This window comes from Pogona vitticeps, chromosome 2, assembly GCF_051106095.1.
Source record: "Pogona vitticeps strain Pit_001003342236 chromosome 2, PviZW2.1, whole genome shotgun sequence".
Taxonomy (NCBI): Eukaryota; Metazoa; Chordata; class Lepidosauria; order Squamata; family Agamidae; genus Pogona; species Pogona vitticeps.
Window position 1 is genome coordinate 278,157,077 of NC_135784.1, and position 26,133 is coordinate 278,183,209.

At 39.9% G+C, this 26,133-nt stretch overlaps 1 protein-coding gene across 2 annotated transcripts in view; it reads left to right on the forward strand.

Moving 5' to 3' along the window:
* Positions 1-25,673, forward strand: part of PDE8B (phosphodiesterase 8B) — a 66,834-nt gene extending 41,161 nt beyond the window's left edge. For both annotated transcript variants that reach the window (XM_072992672.2, XM_072992673.2), the window contains exons 9-22: positions 587-675; positions 1,304-1,364; positions 2,824-2,875; positions 3,983-4,060; positions 4,773-4,849; positions 5,773-5,937; positions 7,402-7,447; positions 9,742-9,877; positions 11,496-11,694; positions 12,253-12,470; positions 15,802-15,937; positions 17,796-17,963; positions 19,632-19,761; positions 22,880-25,673. In XM_072992672.2, the coding sequence (XP_072848773.2) occupies positions 587-675; positions 1,304-1,364; positions 2,824-2,875; positions 3,983-4,060; positions 4,773-4,849; positions 5,773-5,937; positions 7,402-7,447; positions 9,742-9,877; positions 11,496-11,694; positions 12,253-12,470; positions 15,802-15,937; positions 17,796-17,963; positions 19,632-19,761; positions 22,880-23,001 (1,677 nt within the window). In that variant the 3' untranslated portion in view covers positions 23,002-25,673. The remainder of the gene's footprint in view (positions 1-586; positions 676-1,303; positions 1,365-2,823; positions 2,876-3,982; positions 4,061-4,772; positions 4,850-5,772; positions 5,938-7,401; positions 7,448-9,741; positions 9,878-11,495; positions 11,695-12,252; positions 12,471-15,801; positions 15,938-17,795; positions 17,964-19,631; positions 19,762-22,879) is intronic.
* The last annotated feature ends 460 nt before the right edge of the window (positions 25,674-26,133 follow it).

Sequence of the window (26,133 nt, forward strand, 5' to 3'; positions counted from 1 at the left end):
ACCTACGTTGGCCATCCAAGCTGGTGGGTAGTGCCAGCAGTCTCACTTGGCATTGATGGGCCATCCACACTTGATCTTAAATGTGGAGGGCAGTTGCATATAGGACAAGACTAAATCCATGTGATACTGCTAAGGCAGCACCAACACTATGGAACCCCCTTCCTTTCCCCTAATCCCCCTTTTAGCCCTTTCAGATATTGGAAAACTAGCTTCTTGGTGCTTGATATCCATGGGGGACTGCAGTGGGAATAGGATATCATCCCTTCTCATGACTGCTGGATTCTGCTGTCCAGTGCTGAATGCTGCTCACATTCCCTGACAGTGTTTTTTAAGTTTCTATATGATGAATCAGTCCTGCATGATGGTTCTTTAGACCAGAGCCAGGAAACCAAAGAGGATATCAAAATGGTTAATTTCACAATACAGGAAGATGAATACTGAGGTGGTTTCCTTCCACAAGAGGAATATACCCATGATTGTTCCTCCAGTAAATCAGCAACAGAAATTGGTGTTCACTATACATTTTTAATTGTGACAGAGAAGATTGTGGGTTTCTTTTTGAGTTTCTTTCACTTAATTTGTATAGGAATGGCAAGGAGTTTATTATGCACGGAAAAAATCAGGGGACAGTATTCAGCAGCATGTGAAAATAACACCTGTCACTGGCCAAGGAGGGTAAGTATAGCGACAGTTTTTTTCCTGTTATTTGAGCATATATAGATACACAGAATCCAGTAAAGCGTGGGCATGCATACATGTGTATAACACATGTACACACAGAAACATAAATATACATATACTTGTATGCAAGCAGTTAATATGAACTTAGAAGAATCGTGGTCAGATCTTTACATGTTGTCAGAATACTACTGAATGGAGTATAACATTTCCTTGCTGTGCAGTGCAACTTCACATATCTATACATAACAGAGGAAAATGCTCAGAGTGCTCCTTAGAATTCTAAAAGAGAAATAAACAGTCACGGTGCATTTTCCTACTGGGTATGTAAGATTCAGCTGACAGTCATGAAACTTAAAATCACATATAGTTTGACCCACAGTGTGCCTTAAGAAAGTCGTCACCTCTCAGGATAATTATTTCAAATGAAAAATATGAGTATTATTAGCATATTTCAACAGGTAAGCACTGTAAATTAAACTAAAACTAATTTTATGATTTCCAATAAACTACCCAGAGGGAAGTTTTTTCTTTGCAAATTTTTTTTACAACAAATTAGCATAGTCACCATGTGTACTATAATTATTGTAGTTGGTAACAGTGGATTCTTGGTTTAATCTGGTAGGAAAATCCGACATTTTGTGTCTATCAAGAAACTCTGCTGCAGTAATGATAGCAACAAACAGGTATGTGTTTTCTTGTAGTGAAACAGCTGCTTTTCACCTCTGCATTAACAGGCTGGCTTTTGTCACAGAGTTAGAGCATATAAAAATATATATGCTAAGTCAGAGTGATTTTAAAAATCAAACTGGTAATATGTAACTTAAGGTATCAAGCAAGATGTTTGTTTCAAGGGTGGATTTCTCCATAGTGTCTGCTACATTGGTTCTACTGCAGAAGATTTGAATGTTTTGATCTTGGTAGAGTGAATGATAGTCAAAATATTATGTATTGAACCAGATTTTGCTGGTGAAATTTAAACTCTTTCACATGACATAGAATACGTAAACTAACAGAAGGGGAAGACACCTCTGTCTTTGACCACATAGTGAGCTCAACTATTTACAGCTAAAACCAGAATCATAGGTGTATACATAAATATACCATTAATACTGTAAAAGTTGTCTATATGGATAAGGCAGCAGTAGGCAGACTACAGTAGTGCCTCACTTGACAATGTTAATTCGTTCCAGCGAAATCACTGTAGAGCGAAAACGTTGTCAAATGAAATAAAACCCATTGAAACGCATTGAAAACCGTTCAGTGCGTTCCAGTGGGCTGAATACCTGCTTGTCCAGCGAAGATCCTTCATACGGCGGCCATTTTCGGTGCCTGTAAAGCGAGGAATCTGTCCTAGAAAACAGCAGGGGGGCCATTTTCTCCAGCTGGCGGCCATTTTGAAACCAGACAATCAGCTGTTTGCTGATCGTCACAAAGCAAAAATCGGTTCCCAAAGCAGGGAACCGATCATCGCACAGCAAAAAAACCATTTAAAGCGATCACAAAAACATCATCGTGAAGCGGATTCGTCATTATATGGGTAATCTTCCAGCAGGGCACGACTGTATAGGCTTCCAGGTCACAATTTTTTCCTTCCACCAATGGGATTACATTGCAAAGTACAAAATCCATGTTCTGATGATGTATCTTTATTAGGCTAACAAAAAGGCAGAACATTTTCTGTGTGAGCTTTTGACAAAAAAACCCTCTTTGTCAGGCATGATGTTACAAAAATTGGGGGCGGAGGATTGATGTTTGCAATTGTTAGTCTGCATGCTGACTTAAGATATAAAGAGAAAAATAGTAGCTCAAGAAGATAGACATAGAATTGTGGAGGAAGGCACGTCTGAGCAAGTGGTCAGTCTTGGAATCTGTTTCCAGTCACAGAATTGGACCTCAAATAATTTTTTTTTTCCACATACAGATCTGCTTGTATTTCCTTCTAGGGCTCCTGGATTTCAGCATCTTTTTTGGGATGTGGAAAAGGCTTTGTGTTCTTGCTGTTGTCAAATGATTAGAAATGCATTCTCATTTATTGTGTATCACCCAGATATCTACCAGTAAATCTTGATCAATTTTCTGCCTGTCCCTACATTAAGGTTTAGAAAATCATGTGTCTTTTTTCCCTTTTTAAACATGCACAAGAATTACAAGACCCATCATGATGAAAAGTGTATGGGAAACCAGCTTCAGTCAGGTTAGAAAATTATCTTTTTTCATACAGCATCATTTGAGAATATAAAAGTAGGCCAGCTGTCAATCTGAAGGATGTGATATACATTAAAACAGTCCCATGGAGGCAAGTGAGAAAATCTTGTATGTGGCAGTAGCTCTGCCAGTTATATGAAGTTTGAAATCAATTTATTACATGGATCAGCCCAGTTCCTTGGAAAGTCTTTGCTTGGAAAGCTGTTATAGGCTGCCATGGAGAAGACTTTCTTGATTGCTTGACTGTGTGCTCTTTGAGTAGAGCAAAAGAGAAGATTCGTAGCATGGAAATTCGGGAACATACTGCTAGGCTCATGGCATGAAGAGCGATTTGTGGTTTCAGCAGGGAGAAATCTTCACTCCAAAATTTTAGGACAGGATACCCCATCATGGTCCAGTCATGAGCGCCATATGATAGTATGGAAAATTCAGGAATTAGTTTATATATGGAACAACCTTGATGGCCAACAATCTTCTGATTTATAAAATGACCAGATGCCAAGGATAGGTCAGCTCCATCACAAGAGGATTCCCCCCCCCCTCCCTTTAAGTCAGTTATTAACATTATAAGAGCTCTCCCCTTCTTTGCATTTAGTCATTCTGTTGGTTTTGTGATAGCTATAGCACACGGTTTTAATTGATTTCTAGTTTTTCCTTCTGGAGGTTTACCAGGATACCTCATATTAAATCAAGATTAGCATATGGTAATGTGGTAACACAGATAAAACAAGAAATTAAAGGATATCTGTTCTTTTCTGTATTTCGGTGGATCACAGAATGTTTCTGAATTTCTTTGGCTAGTATTTGGTTGCATGAATTTGGGGAAGATGAACATTTGGATAGTTGTCTCCTCCCTCACCTCACAATTCCAAGAGGCTTCCCATTGTGCAAATAGGTGTGTGGCCAATCTTGCAATAGGACACCTGCCAGAGTGAGATGGGCAATGCTTACATTATGCTTCCATATTTAGGCAATAGTATATTGGTCTTTATCTGCAAATGAGATATAAATTAAGATTTTTCACTCTTAACAAAGGAAAAAATATGGCTGTGAAATAAATGTTGACCATAAAATTTTTTTTGGGTAATATTTATAGAATCTCATACCTTCAGATGCAAAAACAGGAAGAAAGAATCCACTGATGCCAAATCAATAGCCTCTCGAAGCAGCGATGGTAAGAACAATGCAAACAATCTTTCTTACTATTGAAGACTTGAGAGGGTGGCATTTTTATTTGTTTCCCCAGTTTTATTGCAGGATTTACAATAAAGATTTTAGTGCATCCAACTTCCAACTGCTTTCACTGTTGAGTAGCAGGAAGAGGAAGTGGTATCATTTTAAATAAATGGGAAATATATGGAGCTGAAAAGCATCACTATCAGTTGTTGGCAAATAATGTTTAATCCATTGCAGCATAACTTTTTACATGGGCCGACTTGTATAAAACAAAGAAATACTGAGAATGCAACTTTCTGTCTATTATTGTTAAAAAGAGAGAGCTTTCCCTGTGGCTGCTCCCAAGCTTTGGAATGTGTTGCCCTGAGAAACTAGGGTCAGCCCCATCCCTCTTGTCCTTCTGTTTCAGGCAAAAACCTGCCTTTACAAGCGGTCCTTTAAGCAATAAGTGGGAGACTCAGGAATGTTTTTTAAATTTGAATTTAGAGATTTTTAAAGCTTTTAAAAATGTTTTAAAATTGTTTTAATTGTGGTTTTAATACTGATAAATATTTAGTTGTTTTTAGTATAGTTTTTGTGGTATTTTAAAATTTGTGATTATTATATAGTTTATTGTGAGCTGCCTTGGGTCCCCTGTAGGGAGAAATGAGGCATATAAATAACTAAAAAATATTAAGTAAATGAAATGCATGCATATATTTTAATGGCAGCCCCAAGTTTGCAGAATCGTCGGTATTCATCAATGGCAAGAATCCACTCCATGACAATAGAGGCTCCCATCACAAAGGTAAGACCCAGAAACCTTCCAGTGTAATTTCAGATATCAGCCATCTTCTGAAAGAAGCTGAATCAACCAAGTTTATCAGGACAGTCAGATATCTTGTGATACATTCTCACTTTAGTTGTAGTGTGGAAGATGAGTACTTTGGAAGATGAGTACTTGGACTTAATGTGTTAAGACTACCCAGTTTTTGACCTGAGCTCATATAAATGCTCAAATAAATGTTCTCTGTTGTTTCACAGGTTTCTAAAAATTGCTTCTAAATGCATGTGTGGAAACTTACAAGAAAAACTATGTTTTTCTAAAATAGTAACTAATGCTTTATAAACTGCAAACATCGACAAGTAATTAATGGAAATGTTACATATTCCAATTTTAATCATATAGGAAATTTGCAATCAGTTGGGCTATGGGGTTGAGTTTTTGCTTTACGACTATTTAACTGCTACTGAAAATGGAATGGAAAATGAAATATTAAACACATCTATTCCCTATAATAATAAGTAGTTTTAGTTATTCATTATAGGGCTGATCCATCCAACAGCATGTTTCTGCATGCTAAAGTAGGAGAGATGCAATTCCTCTCTACCAGGCAACTCCTTCCAAATATACCCTCAAAGCTCTGGATCTGGTTTCTGGTGCCACAGGGCAAGTGCAGGGATGGAAAATATTGATGCTGCACAAGGATTGTGTTGGTTCTAGGCCATTGTTGTCTTACTCTTCTTCCAAATGTCTTCGAAAAGACATTCTCTTGAAAAGAAAGAAGTAGCGTGGGCACTTAGGCATTAGCAATACATTGAGATTATTCTGTTTACAGGCAGTTTGTATGTTAAGACCTAACATTTTCATGTAGATCTGTAATGATATGAAATCAAACACATGTTTTATTTTGGTTTTGTTGCATATTATTTTTCTCTCTGCCTCTATAGGTCATTAACATAATCAATTCTGCTCAAGAGAACAGTCCTGTAACTGTAGCAGAGGCTTTGGATAGGGTTTTGGAAATCCTGCGAACAACAGAACTTTACTCACCTCAGCTAGGAACCAAAGATGAAGATCCTCATACTAGTGATCTCGTTGGAGGGCTGATGACTGTGAGTAACAAGACACAAATCAATGCTACAACAGAATCACTGCGCAGATCTGGATTCTAGGGTGTTTTGGTGCTCCTTCTGGCTGCAAATCTGGCAATCAGACTGACCCTCCTCTACTGAAGTGCAGATTATTTTATTCCAGATAAGGAGGCAGCCATAGCATGAGATGAAGGGACGAGGTCATCAGATTTTGGGCACCATTAGGGGCACTGGAGTAAGAGAGAAGCAGGGTGGCCATTTATGCATCCCCAAAAAGAGGACAGAGATGTACATAAAGTATATGCATGGATATAAATGTTGAAATCATTTATAACAGTTTAAAAGGAACTGCATTCCTGTTGCACAAATACCATTGAACTAAACAAAGAATACAATACCTTGCACAACTTCTGTTCATTTCAACAGGACAAGTGTCATAAATTGTGGCCATGTTAGCTTTATTTAATCCAATTTTCTCTCCATATAATATGCATTTCTACAAAGTCTTCTGCACAGTTTACAAAAGTTAGGAGTCTGTAAAATACATAGAATACATGATCATACATGATATATGTAATTATTACATCAAAATATATCAATAGTACAAATTATTTCATGTCGTTTTTGGTTCTTATTGTTAGCTGCTAAATGTTGTTTTCAATAAACAATAAAATATATTTTATATCGTATTGATAATTGTTTTATTATTATAATTCTGTATTTCATTTGATTTTATACATTGCTTACAGAATGTGCTTTAGAAAACACCCAATAAATATAAGAAAATGAAGAAATTGATATTACCACTAGCACCATAAAACTGTTGAAATTTAGCTTAAAAAAACAGCAGCCAGAATCCTATTACTTTTGTATACCAATGTAAGTGTAGCAATGAGGAGTATAAGCAGCAAAGAGGGGTATAAGCAGCAACTGCTTAACTAGCAGCAATTCACTTCTGACCAATCAGAGAGAGGCCAGACAGGAGAGAGAAAGTGATCACTCAGATACAAGCATGACATGCCAGGCTAAGCTTGCCAGTGCTTGCAACCCCTTTTAGGCATTGTGGGGTGGAAGTAACAGGTATATACTCAGTTTAGGGGCTGTTGTGTCGTCTTTGGTCATAAGTGATAGGAGAGGCTTACATCCACTTGGTTAAAGCCATATCCTGTCATCCTTGATTTCACCAAAATTGATTTATTTTTGTAAAGAATATATGTATTAATTAACTACAGAACAGACATTATGTTGCACTGAATTGTCAGTGGCACTGTCTTGAATGTTATGAATACTGTTTCTGCATATAATTTTGTGGCAACTTCGAGCTTATTATTTATATTGCATAGTACATAAACTTAGTAATAATATCCTTAACTATTTTCCCCTTCTGCTTCTTTAATGATACCATATTTTGAGAGTGCATGTTACCCATTGTCACTTTTGCTGTGTGGAATCCTGCATTGTAAAGTTGTTTTTTATTTCATCCAGGATGGCTTGAGAAGGGTGTCAGGAAATGAATACATAGTTTCTAAAAGTAAGTTTCAACGCCAAAGTCTTTTTATGTACATCTGTTCCATTTATTGTTAACATTGCAAAACGATGTACAGTGGTGCCTAGCTTAGCGATCGCTCCGTTGAGCGACGAAATCGCTTAGCGACGGAGTTTAAGCAATCGCAAAAGCGATCGCTTAGCGATGGTCCCTATGGGGAAATTTGCTTTGCGATGATCGCGGGGAAGCGATCATAGCAAAGCCCCCATGTTCGGCCAGCTGATCGGCGGTTTCAAAATGGCCACCGGGTAAACAAAATGGCCACCCGCTGTGTGTCCTCGCTTTAGAGGCACCGAAAATCGCCGCCCCATGGATGATTTTCGGGTAAGGTTAGTTTTGAAGCCCATAGGAACGCATTAATGGCGTTTTAATGCATTTCTATGGGCTTTTAAATTCCGTTTAGCGATGAAATCGCTTAGCAACGTTTTTTCCTGCACGGATTAACGTCGCTAAGCAAGGCACCACTGTACTCTTACTCAAAATCAAAGGTATGAACAAAGAATCCATCAGCTGTGCTTTTTGTATCTTATTGTTAAAACAATCAAACATTTATTTGCTTTTCGTGAAAAGAAGATGCATTCTCATACAGTGATTGAGTTTATTATCTACCGTTTCCTGTCTCCAAAATCCTTTATGCAGTTGACTTTCCCTGAAAAGAGCCAACTGTGTTGTGAGATGGGAAACGGTCCTTAAATAGACTCATCCATAGCCACAAAAAGGGACGTGGTGGCGCTTAAGGGATGTGGTGGCACTGCGGGCTAAACCACAGAAGCCTGTGCTGCAGGGTCAGAAGACCAGCAGTCGTAAGATCGAATCCACGTGATGGGGTGAGCTCCCATTGCTTTGTCCCAGCTCTTCGCCAACCTAGCAGTTCGAAAGCATGTAAATGCGAGTAGATAAATAGGTACCATCTTGGTGGGAAGGTAAAATGGCATTTCCTAGTCATGCTGGCCATGTGACAATGGAAACTGTCTTCAGACAAGCGCTTGAAAAACGGGATGAGCACTGCCCCCTAGAGTCTGACACGACTGGGCTAAAAAAAATGTCAAGGAGAACCTTTACCTTTTTATAGCCACAAAGGCAGTTCCAAACTCTCTGTTTACAGTGTGTGAAGAAAGGAAGGAGGGAGGAAGGGAGAGAACCCTATAGATTTGGATTAATATTTTCGGTGTATTTTAGCTTGTTAGTGAAATAACTTGGCAGCAGCCCCAATCAGCAAAGGCAGATCTATGGGTGTATCTGTCAGGATGCTAAATTGTTGTGCTGCATGTTCCGATGCTCTTTTTAATTGCAAGAGGACTAGCAATTATTTCTTGTGACTTGGAACCCATGACTAGAACTGGACTGAAACAAGAATCACTGGCTGTAAAAAAATACAAGGTGGAATTTATACTTTTGTAATATTTATTTGTTTGTTTGTTTGTTTGTTTGACTTTTATACTGCCCATCTGGCCATAGGCCACCCTATGAAGACAACAAAAACAAAATCAGTACTCGTAAAACATCAAGATAATAAAATAATACCACATAATAAAATAAAATGGGCAAGCATAACAAAAGAAATCCAAATACAACTACAATAGATTAAATTAATCAGTCAATAAAATTCAAGTTTCAAATTTGCAAACATTAAAAAGAGGCAGCAGCAAAGGGTATTAAGTATGTATATACAGCGACCACTAAGATGGAATATTTTGAAAAACTTGAATAGGAAAGTTTTGAAGGATTTCATGAAGGTTACCAAGGAAGGGGCCAGGCGAATCTCAGAAGAACATTTTATGCATTGTATACCTGCATGCTCTTCTCACATATAACAACTTCTACAACAGTGGTTCTTAACCTTTGTTACTCGGATGCTTTTGAACTGCAACTCCCAGAAACCCCAGTCAGGACCGCTGGTGGTGAAGGCTTCTGGGAGTTGCAGTCCAAAACTCCTGAGTAACCCAAGGTTAAGAACCAGTGTTCTACAAGACGGGGATTGTTTCAGGTGTACGTTTGAGTTGAGTTTGGAAAAAGTACTTTGCAGTTCCTAGAATCTCCCAGCCATCTTGCTGGTTGCAGAATTCTGGAAGTTAGATTAAACTTGTTTTAATACTGTATTGCAATGATTTGTTGATTGTGCAATAAAAATTTTATCTGGAAGTATGTAACCCAAAAGTAATTATTTTTCTAAGCTCTGGTTTGAACACATGGGTTTCGCATGCCTAGCTTTACCCAAGGGTTCTGCAAGTTTTAAGAAGTCCCAGCTTGTCTGTTTGTCACGTTTGTCATTTGGACAGGTACAAGCCAGAGCCATGGTCACCTTTCAGTGCCCAATACCATCAGTGACATTCCACCCTGTATTGCACACTTGCTGGAGAATGAAGAGAACTGGGATTTCAACATTTTTGAACTGGAAACTGTTACAAATAAAAGGCAAGCCTCCTTTCAGAGAAAGAGAGAGAGAGAGTTAGGTAGACACCGAAGACAGTTGCTGAACAAGCTGAGATGTAAATGAATCCTGTGTGCATTACAATTTGTTCCATTGTATGAGTTTGTCTTTGGCAGCAGATAGGGAAGCGGGCACAGGCAGCTATGAGTAGCCTCTGCTTCTTCTTTTCATGCTTCCAGATTAATGTGCAACATGAGTATAACTTCTGAAGGTGCGCAGATACCCTTTTAAAATTCCATGTTAATCACCTTTGTTGCTGTTTGCTTTGAAACAAAGAGGATCATACTCGGCTCTTTCCGCTCAAGCCTTTCTTTCTTGTGACCTTTGTGACTACCGTGCTGTCCCAGAGCATCTACATCAGAGGTCCCCAACCCCTGGTCCACGGGCCAGTGCTGGTCCGTGGCCTGGGCCAGACCAGGCCAAGGAGACAGACCTCCCACCCACTCGCATGCACTCACCACCACACAGCTGATTCATGCATGTGCGCATGTTCCAGCTCGCCCGCATGAGCACTACGCTGCAGTTTGCGCACAGGCGCATCCGCACAAGCGCCGCACTGCCATTTGTGCGTGTGTGCTCATTCGCCCCTGCGCACAGGCGCAGGGGGTGCCTTGCCTTACCTAGCTGGTCCGCAGGGTGAAAAAAGGTTGGGGACCCCTGGTCTACATAGTTCCCTATCTCTCCTTTCAAATTCCTCCTCAGAATTCACTTCTTCCATGAGGCTGTTGATGTGTTTCCACCAATGTAGCTAAGTTTAAGAACTAGAGACGGGCATGAACTGCCGGTTCAGCCAACAGCTGGAAAGGTGTTCCGCAGTGCCCCGTTCCCTCTGGCAGGGGGCTGCTCTGAGGCAGTGCCCAGAGGAGGCAGGTCAGGGACGCCAGGGTGGCTGCGTCCAGAGGAAGGAGGGTGCCAGACTGTGGAACCCTTCTTTGGCTGTCAGCCAAACCAGCACAAACTGCTGAACAGGCAGTTCGTGCCCATTTCTATTAAGAACACTGAATTTCTTTTTATCGTCGTGTTTCCCCCCAGTGGTCCTGCTTCTTTTTGCAAGCTTCACTCAACAGGTAGTGGTGTTTTTAACTTTTTCACCCCATGCTGTTAGCCTGATGAAAATTCTACTCCCATCCCCACCTTTTAAGCGTTGCACTGCTTGGCATGGGAAATAAAATGCCAACACCCCTCCCAGGCCAAAATACATCTGAGCTTATTTTAAGCTCAGGATCACAGCGCCAGAATCAAGATTTTCCTTCCTTCATGCTGCCCTTCTTGTTGTTGTAAGTTGTCTCCCCACCGTTTTTTTTTTTAAAGGTGTGTGTATGTCATAGAACAACAAAACTGTGCAAAGGGCATGATGTGGCTGTTCTTCTTTCCCTTTCCCCTTCTTGATTGTCTTTCTGTTCTCAAAATATAGATTCCCATCTTCTTGGTACAGGAAGCTGTTACTTTGCTTAGGACATAGTGGCCCCTGTAGTAAGAAGTGCTCTCTCATTCACCTAATAGATTGTGACTGTCTGCAGTGGGAGACTCCAAACACAGGGAGTGGGATAGTGCTTGGCTTTCCTACCGTGTTTGACCGTTGCCTCTCTAATTATGTTCCAGGCCTTTGGTTTATCTGGGTTTGAAAATTTTTGCCCGTTTTGGTGTCTGTGAATTTCTAAACTGCTCAGAAGCCACCATTCGTGCCTGGCTCCAGGTGATAGAAGCCAACTATCATTCTTCTAATTCCTACCATAATTCGACTCATGCAGCTGATGTGTTGCACGCGACGGCATTCTTTCTGGGGAAAGAGAGAGTGAAGGTACAATTTCTGCGGAGACTTTTATCGTCCCACCATCCATCTAGTTGTTGACTCATTAATATGTTTTTGAATAGTTCGGGGGTTTCTCATAAATTCTAACTGCAACCTCAGAGAATAAAACTGAGCTACAGTTGTGTCACCATTAAAAATTAATATTTCCTTTCCAATAGCTGACTTTTTTCTTTCACAGAATGGGGAATAAGTGGCCAGAATTCTGTTACACCAGCGTAAGCCAAATACAGTAGCATAAATCGCAGAAGCAGATTGCTGCTTATATTCCTCATCATGTGACTATTCAAATCATGTGACTTGCAATGAGAAATATAAACCACCGTAGCAACAATTCATTGCTCGGATTTACACTATTTGTTTTACGTTGGCATACATTAGTAATAAGATTTTGACCAGTTATTATGAAAGAATCACAAGGAAATGTTCTCTCAAAGTATAGCAGTGTAAAATGAAATTTGGTTTATTTAACTGTTCGCCCCCCACCCCCCAGACCTGGATATATATCTATGTCTCTACTAATGAATGAAAACTCTTTTTCCCCCCTAGGGAAGCCTTGATCATTTAGATGAAGTGGCTGCTTTACTAGCTGCAACAGTTCATGATGTAGATCACCCGGGACGAACCAACTCTTTCCTTTGCAATGCAGGCAGTGAGCTGGCTGTGCTCTACAATGACACGGCTGTCCTGGAAAGCCATCACACAGCACTGGCATTCCAGCTCACTGTGAAAGACAACAAGTGCAACATCTTTAAGAATCTCAACAGGTTAGCTTCTTGCAAATTCTCTTTCTTCAGCGCATGTAGAGCAGGGGTCCCCAACATTTTTCACCCCGCGGACCGGCTGGGGAAGGCGGGGCACCCCCCACGCTCGTGTGCATGTGCAAACGAGCTTGCATGCCCCCTCACGCAAATTAGTGTGCGTGTGCGCAAACGGTGGCACAGCACGTATGCGGGAGCAGGCGTGCTCATGCACACATCCTGTTTCCTATCTTGATGTCCACCAAATATGTACCCGAAGTTACTGAGATATGGATATATATTTCTCTCCAGGTGGTTAAGATAGGAATTTATTCAATTCTAGGAAAATAGGAATGTTTGTACTTTGGGCAGAGCTTGGAAAGTTACCTTTTCAAAGGAATGGCCTTTATTATTAATGCCTTTTCTTTGTTGCCCTTACACTACTCAAATTTGCCCAATATATGTTGCATTATTGGTTTCCTTACATTAGTTTTCATATCCTTACAAGAAGTCTTTGCCCCCCTTCAAATGTTCCAGGGCCCCTGAGGGGCTCATGTGTCCCTCCTTGAGAATGGTGGTTAATACTGTTGAGTGTGTGAATATGAATATAATGAATGAATTAACAGTGAAACAAAAAGGCTAAAAGATATGATGCTGGAAGATGAGATCCTCAGGTCGGAAGGCATTCAACATGCTACTGAGGAAGAGCGCAGGACAAGTACAAGTAGCTCTAGAGCTAATGAAGTGGTTGGGCCAAAGTCGAAAGGACGCCCAGCTGCGGACGCGCCTCGAAGTGAAAAGAAAGTCTGATGCTACTAAGAAAATACTGCATAGCAACCTGGAATGTAAGATCTATGAACCTTGGTAAGCTGGATGTGGTCAAAGAGGAGATGGCAAGAATAAACATTGACATCCTGGGCGTCAGTGGGCTAAAATGGACAGGAATGGGCAAATTCAATTCAGATGATTACCATATTTACTATTGTGGGCAAGAATCCCATAGGACAAATGGAGTAGCCCTCATAGCCAACTAAAGAGTGGGAAAAGCTGTACTGGGATACAATCTCAAAAATGATAGAATGATTTCAATACGAATCCAAGGCAGACCTTTCAACATCACAGTAATCTAAGTTTATGAACCAACCAGCATTGCTGAGGAGACTGAAATTGAACAATTCTATGAAGATTTACAACACCTTCTAGAACTGGCACCAAATAAATATGTTCTTCTCATTCTAGGGGATTGGAATGCTAAAGTAGGGAGTCAAGAGATAAAAGGAACAACAGGCAAGTTTGTCCTCGGAGTTCAAAACGAAGCAGGGCAAAGGTTAATAGAGTTTTGTCAAGAGAACAAGCTGGTCATCACAAACACTCTTTTCCAACAACACAAAAGACAATTCTACACATGGACATCACCAGATGGGCAATACCGAAATCAGATTGATTATATTCTCTACAGCCAAAGATGGAGAAGCTCTAGACCTGGAGCTGATTGTGGCTCTGATCATCAGCTTCTTATAGCAAAACTCAAGCTTCAACTGAAGAAAGTAGGAAAAACCACAGGGCTAGTCAGGGATAATCTAAACCACATCCCTTATGAAGACACAGTGGAAGTGAAGAACAGATTTAAGGAACTAGATTTGATGGACAGAGTGCCTGAAGAACTATGGATGGAGGCTCATAACATTGTACAGGAGGCAGCAACAACAAAAACAAAAAAGGAAATGGAAGAAAGCAAAGTGGCTGTCCAACGAGGCCTTACATATAGCAGAGAAGAGAAGGGAAACAAAATGCAAGGGGATAGGGAAGTTACAGAAAATTGAATGCAGATTTCCGAAGAATAGCAAGGAGAGACAAGAGAACCTTCTTAAATGAACAATGCAAAGAAATAGAGGAAAATAACAGAAAAGGAAAAACCAGAGTTCTGTTCAGGAAAATTGGAGATATCAGAGGAACCTTTTGTGCAAAGATGGACACGATAAAGGACAAAAATGGGAGGGACCTCACAGAGGCAGAAGACATCAAGAAGAGATGGCAAGAATACACAGAGGAATTATATCAGAAAGATTTGGAAATCCCAGACAACCCAGACAATGTTGTTGCTGACCTAGAGCCAGACATCCTGGAGAGTGAAGTCAAGTGGGCCTTAGAAAGCCTGGCTAACAACAAGGCCAGTGGAGGTGATGGCATTCCAGCTGAACTATTTAAAATCTTAAAAGATGATGCTGTTAAGGTGCTACATTCAATATGCCAGCAAGTTTGGAAAACTCAGCAGTGGCCAGAGAATTGGAAAAGATCAGTCTACATAGAGTGGTCGTAAGACCAGATAGGCGGGATATGTGTGTGTGTGTGTGTGTGTGTGTGTGTGTGTGTGTGTGTGTGTGTGTGTGTGTGTATAAATCCCAATCCCAATCCCAAAGAAGGGCAGTGCCAAAGAATGCTCCAATTACTGTACAGTTGCACTCATTTCACACACTAGCAAAGTTATGCTCAAAATCCTACAAGGTAGGCTTCAGCAGTATGTGGACCGAGAACTCCCAGAAGTACAAGCTGGATTTCGAAGGGGCAGAGGAACTGGAGACCAAATTGCTAACGTGCGCTGGATTATGGAGAAAGCCACAGAGTTCCAGAAAAAAAATCTATTTCTGCTTCATTGACTACACAAAAGGCTTCAACTGTATGGACCACAGCAAACTATGGCAAGCTCTTAAAGAAATGGGAGTGCCTGACCACCTTATCTACCTCCTGAGAAATCTGTATGTGGGACAGGAAGCAACAGTTAGAACTGGATATGGAACAACTGATTGGTTCAAATTAAGAAAGGAGTACAACAAGGTTGTATATTGTCTCCCAGCTTATTTAACTTATATGCAGAATACATAATGTGAAAGGGAGGAATGGATGAATCCCAAACCGGAATTAAGATTGAGAGAGAGAGAGAGAGAGAGAGAGAGAGAGAGATCAATGGTTTGAAATTCAGAAAGGAATGAGAGGAGGAGACAGGAAGTGGTGAATCTTTTTAGGAAGAGGCAGTAAGGTAGTGAGAGATAACTATTTATTTCACTGGTTAGCAGTCCACTCTGACTTCCAGAATGCCCCTATTGGGAATCCTTGGCAAGAGGTGCAAAAGAGTGCTTTTCTGGAAGATTCTTCCAACAGCTAGAAGATTCTGGGAGTTTTAGTCCAGCACATATGGAGGTACCAGGTTGAAAAAAGCTGTGTTATGTGATTGCACTTAACTGCTGTTCTTTAAGTTGATACTGTACCTGTGTAGTCAACAGAGAAACCACAAGAGACCAGAGGAGAAGGTTGATTCTGTGAATGTATATCTCATGAAAGGATTGCTTTTCCTCTTCAGAAATCATTATCGAACACTTCGTCAGGCAATTATTGACATGGTTTTGGCAACAGAAATGACGAAGCACTTTGAACATGTAAACAAATTTGTGAACAGCATCACTAAGCCTATGGCTTCTGAGGAAACCAATGCTAACGTAAGTGGGATAACACTGTTTGGTTTGCAGATTGATTTGGGTGTTTTAGTCTTCAAATCCAAATGCAGAAGGCAGTGGTCCCCAAGATCTGGTTCTTTAATGCTTTTGCAATGCTTGTATTTTTTAAGCACTGGTTTTGCACTGTTTTCTTCTAAACCCAGACACTGGCCAGAATTGTATTGGGTTTTTAAGCAGTGTGAATGTAATTGCATGAACCTCAACACCAAATGGCTTTTTATTAGCAAATTGCTGATTGTGTTCCTAGTCATGTGGCAGGAATGGCATGCAAGCAGTGACTTGTTAGTTAGCTGCCACAATTTCTGGAATTACACTGATGCTGGTATAAATCCTGAATAGAATTCTGTCCATTGTTTTTATAAATATTACCAAAATTGAATACATTTGTTGAATCAATTATAGAAATAAATTCCTTAGAAATTATGGTGTTCACTCTGTTTCAAGGCCTTTCTACCGTATGAAAACACATGTAGTACTTTCATATTGTTGAACCCAAACATTGTAAGACACTTTTACAGGAGCGAAAAGGGAGATCGGGAAGAGCTTTGAAAGGCAAACGGAGATCAAAGAGCCCTTTCCCGATCTCCCTTTTCGCTCCTGTAAAAGTGTCTTACAATGTTTGGAAACTGTTTTAAATGCTTGCACTGGTTAGCCCACCTCCTGAACCCTATGCAAACTGATTTTGGTGTTGTTCTGACACTTCGTTAATTTATGATGATTTTTTGTTTTCTCCATTGGAAACCATTAGACAGACCATTCAATTGTTTTCAATGGAGAAAACAAAAAATTACCATAAATTAACGAAGTGTCAGAACAACACCAAAATCAGTTTGCATAGGTTTCAGGAGGTGGGCTAACCATTGCAAGCATTTAAAACGGCTTCCAAACATTGTAAGACATTTTTACAGGAACGAAAAAGAGACATTGTTGTGTGAAAATCCCCCATAGGAAACATCGCTGTGTGAGGCGGCAAATTTAACAGAAAAAGGCATCGTTGTGTGAATTCATCGTTGTGTGAGGCACCCGTTGTGCGAGGCACCACTGTATTTATAGTGTCACTCTATAGTTAATTAGCAAGTTAAATCCATAGTGAAGTCATAAAGCACATCATTAGGTCCACTCCCTGCTATAATCTACCATGTGCTCTACCATTGAACTGTCTTGTAATGCAGTGGTCCCCAACCTTGGGCCTCCAGATGTTCTTGGACTTCGACTCCCAGAAATCCTGGCCAGAAGAGGTGGTGGTGAAGGCTTCTGGGAGTTGTAGTCCAAGAACATCTGGAGGCCCAAGGTTGGGGAACACTGTTGTAATGAACCTCTACCCCAATGTATATATCTACACTGTCTGTAAATTCTTGCAATATTTATCATGTACTCTGGCAATGAGCCATGGAATCCCTGGACATTGTAGGGCTAAGATCTCCGTAGAATCTTGTTCTCTAGCACAGAAATATGGAAAATAAAAAGATAGTGCTAATCCCACACAATGGCATTCAGTGCAAAGGGCTTGGATAAGCATTGAAAACATAACATTGAGAAAACATGCTACTATCTAACTAGAAACCCATTTGTCTTGTTTCTGTTAATTCAGTATTTACAATAAATTGAGGTTAACTGAATTTCACTGATGCTGTGAACCTTTTTTCCAGTTATAAGACCATAATACCTTTGGATAAGTTTAAATAAAAAGAAAAAAATTTACACGCTCATTTTTAACAGTAATGTCCCTATAGACAACAGTTTTCTCACTTAGTTATTTGTATTATGATGCAAAAGGGTTATAACAATGATTGTGAGCAGGCATGCTGATGAGGACTGGAACTGAAAATGTGTTTTCCAGATTGAGGGTAGCAGCTGTGAATGTACATCCAATCTGAAGAACTATCCAGACAACCAGACACTGATCAAGCGCATGATGATTAAATGTGCAGATGTTGCAAATCCATGTCGCCCTCTGGAACTATGCATTGAGTGGGCTGGGAGAATTTCAGAAGAGTATTTTGCACAGGTACGAATTTATTATTATTTCAAATTCCAGTTCAGTAAGATTGCAATTTTAGCATACTATAAGCTAATACACTTTTCCCTTCAAAAGCGCTGGGGTTAGGGTGCTGGAACCTCATGTCATTCAAAATCCATGTATAACTCTTACACCCTCTCAAACGTAAGTGCAAACTACAAACTCTCCCCCCCCCCATGGAGTAGCATGCCACTGTGACCTCCCTCAACCTTTCCCAGGCCCTTTCCCGGAGATGAGCAGCACAGTATTTATTGAATATTTACTTATTGAAATATTTATTTATTTATTGGGGAAAAATCCAAAACTGTGCTGCTGAAAACTGTGCAATTCAAGGAGAAAGTGTACAATGAATTGAACTCAAATTTAGTCATGCATAAGGCAGATCCATTTAAATCAGTGAAGTCTACTTGAGTTATGATTAACTGAAGTCTGATTGATTTCAATGGTCTCACCTGACGTCCAACTGATTTAAGAGATTGAGGCTGACATTGAGGTTCTTATTCTTGTGATCTAAGCACAAAACCTTACAGTGAAGTTACAGAAATGCTACTTGCATTTCGGATGTGTGGAACCTTTTATTTTCAAAGATACAGTATTTGCCGGCGTACAAGATGACTTTTTGGCCCTGAAAAACATGCCTTCAAGTGGGGGGGGTCGTCTTGTATGCCGGGTGCATGTCCAGCAAACCCTCCCTCTCTCCCAGCAAAGTCACTTACCTGGTAGTAAGACCACGTAGAGCCCTGCTCCTAGCCTGGGAAAAGCCCTACTCTAGCGCCGAACAGCTGACTGTCGGAACAGCAGAGAGGAGGCAGCCATTTTGAAATGCGACCACATGGCTGCTGCTTCTCAAAATGGCTGCCACCTCTCCAAAATGGCTGCCGCCTCTCTGCTGTTCCTTCTTCCAGCAAACCCTGGCTCTCTCCGAAAAGGAAACAAAAGGGGCAAAAGGAACTCTCCCCATGATGCAACCAAAGCAGAATCACGCATGCGGGAGAGGGGGTAGTCTTATACAGCAAGTATATAACAAACTCTACATTCTGAGTGGGAATGTTGGGGAGTGGTTTTATACACCCAGTCGCCTTATACACCGGTAAATACGGTATTTAAAACCTGTTAAGATATTCCAGCAATTTTTAGGTAAACAAGTAGGGGAGTAATGCTTTAGTCCCACCCCTCTGATGCCCCTCTTATCTTGAGATCACTTGTCTGGAGAGCATAGAGGCTCTCCATACAATAATGAATGGAAAATCAGCGTTCATTATCATGTGGCTAATCAACTATGTGTTTTAAACTTGTTCTCCACATAAGGACATTGACATGTGTGAGTGGTAGGAATAAAACACTCCCCTCACATGATTACTTGAACTAGTTAGAAAGCCTAAATAAGGTTTTGGCTTAAAACAACATTGGTCTGCAGATCGCCAATTATTTCCCCCCTCCATTTAAAAAAGGGATACTGGTCCTTTTGTTTTGCTATGGTTTTGGTTAGTGCAATAGTTTTAATTACCATTGAAAGTTGTTCATCTTCATTTAGCCATGAAAGTCTACTGTTTCCAGTCTAGACTGAATAGTGGGATGATTATATTGTCTACTAAATGGCCTAATTCTTCCTATGGTTTGGCAGTTTAACTAAAACCAATTGCTGTTTTTCTACAGACTGATGAAGAAAAGAGACAGGGTTTACCAGTTGTCATGCCAGTATTTGACAGAAATACCTGTAGTATCCCAAAGTCTCAAATATCCTTCATCGATTACTTCATAATGGACATGTTTGATGCCTGGGATGGTAAGAAATTCCACTTTTGTTTTTTTCTGCTGTAGAAAAAATTCTTGGTTTCACCAAAAAGACAGTAGGTAGGGTATGTGAGTTTAAACCCATCTAGCCAAGGATTCTGCATTAAAGTGTATCCTCTTATCTCTGTTGCCTGAATGCTGTCAGATACATGCTAGTGAGAAGAAGATTGAATTGTTCAGGTAAGATGACCCCTTAGAATCTCTCACTCCAAATACAGTGGCGCCTCACAAGACGATGTTAATTCGTTCCGCGAAAAATGTCGTTTTGTGAAAACATCGTCTTGCGAAACGCAGTTGCCCATAGGAGGAATGCTTTGAAATCTAATTAATGCGTTCCAATGGGGGGAAATTGTCATCTTGCGGAAAAAATGTCTTGCCAAACGCGTTTTCCCATAGAACTGCATTGAGATCCAATTAATGCATTCCTACGGGCAAAAAAAGTCAGAACAAAGTCAAATAAAAAAACTTTATAAATATCATAGAAAAACATTTTTCTTGTGAAAAAGTGTCCGTTAAAAAATCCTCTTGCGAGTCACGGACCCAACAGTCAAAAACAACGTCTTGCGAAAAAGCGTCTCTTAAGAAAAATAGTGTTGCAAAGCATAGACCCAAACATTATCTTGCGAAAATCGTCATAGGAAAAATTGTCTTGCGAAGCGCAACAGTGATCGCAAAAACTAATTGTCTTGCAGATTAATCGTCCCACGAGGCAATCATCTTGCGAGGCACCACTGTAGTTGTAGAGTATTGTTAGTGAATCAACAGTAGGGTGAAAGGGGGGAAGCACTTCCAATTTTTGCAAAGTTCCCCCAGCTGGACAGGACCTGTTCACCAATGTATTTTGGTTTACATTTTAACTTTCCCAAGTCAACGAATACCAAGGTATTGTTTTGTCTTCTCAAAGGTTAGGTTTAATTGCTTTCCTTCAGCCTTGTTAAAAGGGTGCTTTAATAACATTCCCTGTGGAGAAAGGAAACAGTTGTGCCCACACCATTCTAGAATGCAGCTTATATAGGTTCGAACATATCCACTATTTCTACCCAATAATGTGTAAAGGTACTAGTATATCTCCCACAGACTACCTGAAGTTTCTGATGTCGAGAGAGAACCAATTAATAACATGGTTGCTAAGTTTTTATTCTCAGTTTTAAGAATTCATAAAATGTTATATTAAGACAACCACCTGACTCAAGTTTTATACTGTTGATTTGTTATAACAACTTACTTATTCTGTATATCTTGTATTATGTTTTTATCTTTGAGTTTTCGGGTCTATGACCATAATAAAACTTAACTTAAAGCACACTCAGCTGGGTACCTTCCGTCTGAGTTCCAACTTCCACATTTCTGTGGGAGTTCCAATGAGGCCTTAAAACAATTCATTAAAAATTACAACATCACTTTGAGTTGTTCTCAGATAGCAACTGCATTCAAATTAATAGGAACTGTATTTGGCAGTTATCTGCTTTAAAAGAGAGCATGCCTGTCTGTTTTTAAATCTTTTATTTTCTACAGTTTGCTCATTTTCATTGTTTTTTTATGTAACTAAAAGGAAAGCATCAGCACAAAAAAGGGAGGTGTAAGGACAGGAGACATGGAACAACCTTGAGGTTTTCACAGAAAGATAGAGCAGAAAAGCAGAGAGAGGGGGATCGTACTGAATATATATATACTGACCATAGAATGCTGATGAACTTATTGGATGAGGAAGAAAACAATGCCATTGGCGGTTTGGGAAACTCCCTCTCTTTTGGGGGGCTGACTCTCACTACGAAGAGTGAGGTTCGCAGCTTGGGGATCCATCTGAACCCGGCACTCACCATGGAAACCCAGGTGGCGTCACTGGATTTTCATCTTTGGCGGATTGCTCAGCCGCGTCCCTATCTTGATGTTGGGGCGCTCACCACTTTGGTCCATGCGCTCGTAATCTTGAGATTACACCACTGTAATGCGCTCTCCATGGGGCTACCTTTGAGATTGTGGGAAAGCTTCAAATGGTGCAGAATGCAGCAGTCAGACTTCTCAGTGGAGTGAGATAACATCAACATCTCTCTCCCACCCTGGCCGCATTGCATTGGCTGGCCGTTCGTTTCCGCATTGATTTCAAAGTCTTAATGATTGCATATAAAGTCCTAAACGGTTTAGGACCTCGATACCTGGCAGAACGCCTCCTCCCACCTAGATCTACTTGTATCACTCGTTCTAGCCAGGAGGGGTGGCTGAGGAGGGAGGCCCAGAAGGAAAAAGCAAGAAACCAAGCCGCCTTGGCGGTGGCTCCCGGTCTTTGGAATAATCTCCTCTCCGAGATCCACTTGGCCCCTTCGCTGGGTATTTTCAAAAGCCAACTCAAAACCTGGCTATTTAGGCAGGCCTTCCCTCTGGGCAACACTTGATTTATCTTTTATCTCCATCTTGAATGATTGTTCACTGTTGTGAAATTGTTGTTATATGTTAACTGTTTTTATTCTATTTGATGTGAGCCGCCCAGAGTAGATGGGCGGGATATAAATTCAATGAATGAATGAATGAATGAATGAATGCAAAGGAAAGAAGCTGGAGCAGTGTTAGGATGCTTCACAGCTTGGAAATGTTACTTTTTTTGGACTACAGCTCCAAAAAAGTAACACGTTTGAACTATGGGGAGCTTCAGGAAATTGATCATCATAATGCAATTTTTAGCTAAAAAACTAACCTGTGTTGGAAAAAGCTCTATTTTGGGATAACAATAGATTTATAAATGCAAATTTGGTTGGGGAGAATATGTAAAAATATTTGAATATAATTTCTGTGCTTTAAAAAAAAATTAAATACCCCCCCCCCCCCAGAATAATGTGGACAGATTAATAGACCTGTCCATTCCTAAATAGATCTCCTGGAAAAGGACATGGATGGTTAGCTGGCATCTAAAACACTCTCCGGCCTGCATTTTGTTGGCGATCCAAATGTTCTTAAAAAGTTTTCATACCTGCCTATTTTTGCTGCCTGTTTGGCTTGTATTATTGTTTACATAAAACTAACTACTCACCTTCCAAAAATGTTTTGGGACAATGACAGTTTGAATGTTTGTTTTTAAAGGTTTATAGCATTCATACTATTTTCCCCTCTCTCAGCATTTGCTCATCTACCTATTCTGATGGAACACTTAGCAAAGAACTACAAACACTGGAAAACATTAGACGAGTCAAAGTGCAGAAGCCTCCGCCTTCCTTCAGAGAACAATAACAGAAGCTAAGAGGAGGAAGCAGAACATCAGTAGCCTACCACTCACACTGTGAACCACAAGCTGGTACAGACCTAAAGGGGCAGACTTTCCTTCACAATGAAGAAATCAACTAGGCAGCAAGAAGAGAATAATTATTTCTTGACTTTAAATAGTTCTAAAATCTGCAAAACTTGTTTTTTATATATATACAAGGTGATAACCTAGAGACCAATAAATACTTTATAAAGTTATCTTCTTTTGTGGCACAACAGCACATTTTAAAGGTAGTTTTATAAAATTGTTATAATTTGTCAAATGGTAGAATTGATACACTTTTATCTGCAGGCCAAAATCGATATACTGTACATCTACAGTAATTCCCATATAAGAGGACATCAGATAAACACAACCAACATCTTTGGAACAGAAACAGTTATTTGATCAAACTTGTCTTACTAGGGGAGCCTTGTTCCTTTGCAGAATACAAGAACTGTAAGACAAAAAGCAAAGCAAATAACTTGGAAAAAAAGTAGCAAATTTAACTGTCTTTTAATGTCAAAAAGTGATTGTTTTAATAGCAAAAGTTCAATGGAACTTTAGTTCTGTCACACAGTATTGTCATCTTTGTTTTGCCAGATAATGCTAGCATACATAATTTTCTTTCATAGATAGACAATTACTGTGATCAAAAGCTGTCCGCTTGCACCACTTTCCTCCATAATCCAGCTTCCCTGTACATTTCGGTATCAGTGAGCACTGGGTGTGTACATTCCAGGAGCTGGTTTCATCACTAAAGCGAATGATAAATTGTGGATTCTTTCTACACACACAAGAGGCCCTTGGATCTGTTTTGCATATTCAACCAAACTTTTACAAATGTGCAGTAGAGGAACAAATCTGTACTTTTTTCTGCCTTCAAATGGAGAGCAGCGAGCCATATTGTGCAAGGCTCCAGACAAGCAGCTGAAGGTTTGCTTACATTTCAGACTATATAGCTCCTGGAACAGACTAGCATAGCCTGTGCTGACGGGGGGGATTTTGGGAGCTGTAGTGTTAAAAAGGAACTTTTCTAAGTTCTGGAGGACTGGCATCTTAGCTTAAAATACCTGTGTGCATCAGCATCATTAACACCACACACCTAATTGTTAGAATGGGGTTTGCTGCTGCAGATCTTGGGAGCAGCCGATACTGCACAGATTGCATAGTCATAAGCCATACATGGATACATGCACACAAGCCATATTCAAAAACTTCTCTGGAATGCAAATCCTTGCAGAGGCTTCTTAATCTCTGTTTGGTGGAAGGAAGTGGCTGTATATGCATAGTGTTTTCCACATGGAAAACTGAACACCCCCTGTGCCTTGGTGTTGTAGACTTCTAGCCATAGTTACCATTCTTAAGACATTAATTTTAATTCGAATAATGCATTAAACATAGGGGCCAGAATCATACTGACTTATGAGATGGCAGAAGGGCAGTTGTGTGTCTCACCCAACACACTTTACCATCAGTTGTGAAGATGGGCATGTGACCAACTGTGGGGAAAACCAATGTGAGATTGTTCTTGAATATATGGATTTGCTCAAAAGGATTCTGGCAAAGATTCTATAACATTAAAAACAACAGAAGTACTGATCTTCCACTAAGTGAAATGTCCTGCCAGTGCAGTTATGCAGGGTCACTACTTTCACAGGTCTTGCCATTGCACAGGCAATCATCCTCCCAAGAGTGGAAAGCATTGCGATTACAGTTGGGCATCTCCTTAGCAACAGCATGCAGCCGGCCAGTCCTTCTCTTCTGGAAGCATTGCACTGTAAACTTGGTGATGTGTGCAGTGGTCTGATATGAATAAAGAAAGAATCTATATGGACCAAATCCACCCTCTGCTTGAGCATTGGCAATGATTCTGTGAGTGTCGTTTGCCCGCTACTCTGCTGGCAGGATTTTCTGGTTGTAAAAGCTCAATGGGAGACTGGCCAAATTAAATAACGTAGCCCTCATATGATTCATTTTAACTTTAGTAAAGAAACTGAATGTAGAAACAGAAAAATCCATTAAAAGTATGACATTTGAGCTTTAGCAACCAAAATACACATCTCTTTATATTCATTGTTAACCACATTGTCCTCTGGAAGATCTGTACTGAAGGATGAATGAAAGTTACACTTTTCTGCAGCTGCAGCTGGGAGATATTAAAAACTGCATTTTCCCTGAGTAACAAGATTCTAGTTTGGCTTATATAAGTTAATGGGCTTAGACAATCATTAAGTTATTGGTTGTTATTCTCCATATCTTTCTAAATATTTAACTGATTAACACTGTGCATTACAAGAGGTTTTTCAAAGGCTGAAATATATAATTTAATATAAAGTATTACACTGCCCATTAAATGGGAAAAGACTTTTAGCTCTTGCTTTTGCACTGAGACCAGGAAAGTAAACTGATTTTTAAAATGACAATGATTGTAGCTTATGTAATGTGCCAACATTTTTCAATGTTTTGTATCTAGTTATGTAAAATAATGTAAAACACTCATAGTTTCCATGCAGAGAAATGTATATAAGCTATATTTTTGTTAGAATTCTAACACAACTTAATGTCTGCTGCTATACATTACAATCTTTCCTGCAGGAATCATGATTTCCATTATGTACTACTGTCAAAGCCTATATCTGATTAAATTTTAATTTAATTTTTATTCACATAGCTTTAGTTCTAGTTTTGTGGATTGCGTCCAGCATAAACAGCAGGTGGACAAACCAGGGGCCTTTGGATGATGTTCCAGTCCACCAAGATCTTCAGCTCCCTAACCTAGCCTGCAATTCCTTATGGCAGATCCCAAATCTCTAAAGATTCAGGGGCTCCTCTAGAACAGTGCCTTCCTGGCACTCAGGAAGGAAATATGTTTTAAAAATTGCTTCTAGCCTCCTTCCAATGGTGGCAGTATTCTGAAGACATTTCGCTTGGAACTATTTTTGCCTCTGGGGATGAAGTCTGGATCTAACCCTTTATTTTAATTTTTTTTACACCCCCTCATCTTTTCATATACCAATATAACTATTGACTAGCAGTGATTGAGTTTAGGTAAATTGAAATGTCATATATTCAAGAAAAGCTTATTATTCATGCATATTACTTACATTCACATTATGCCTAGTCACA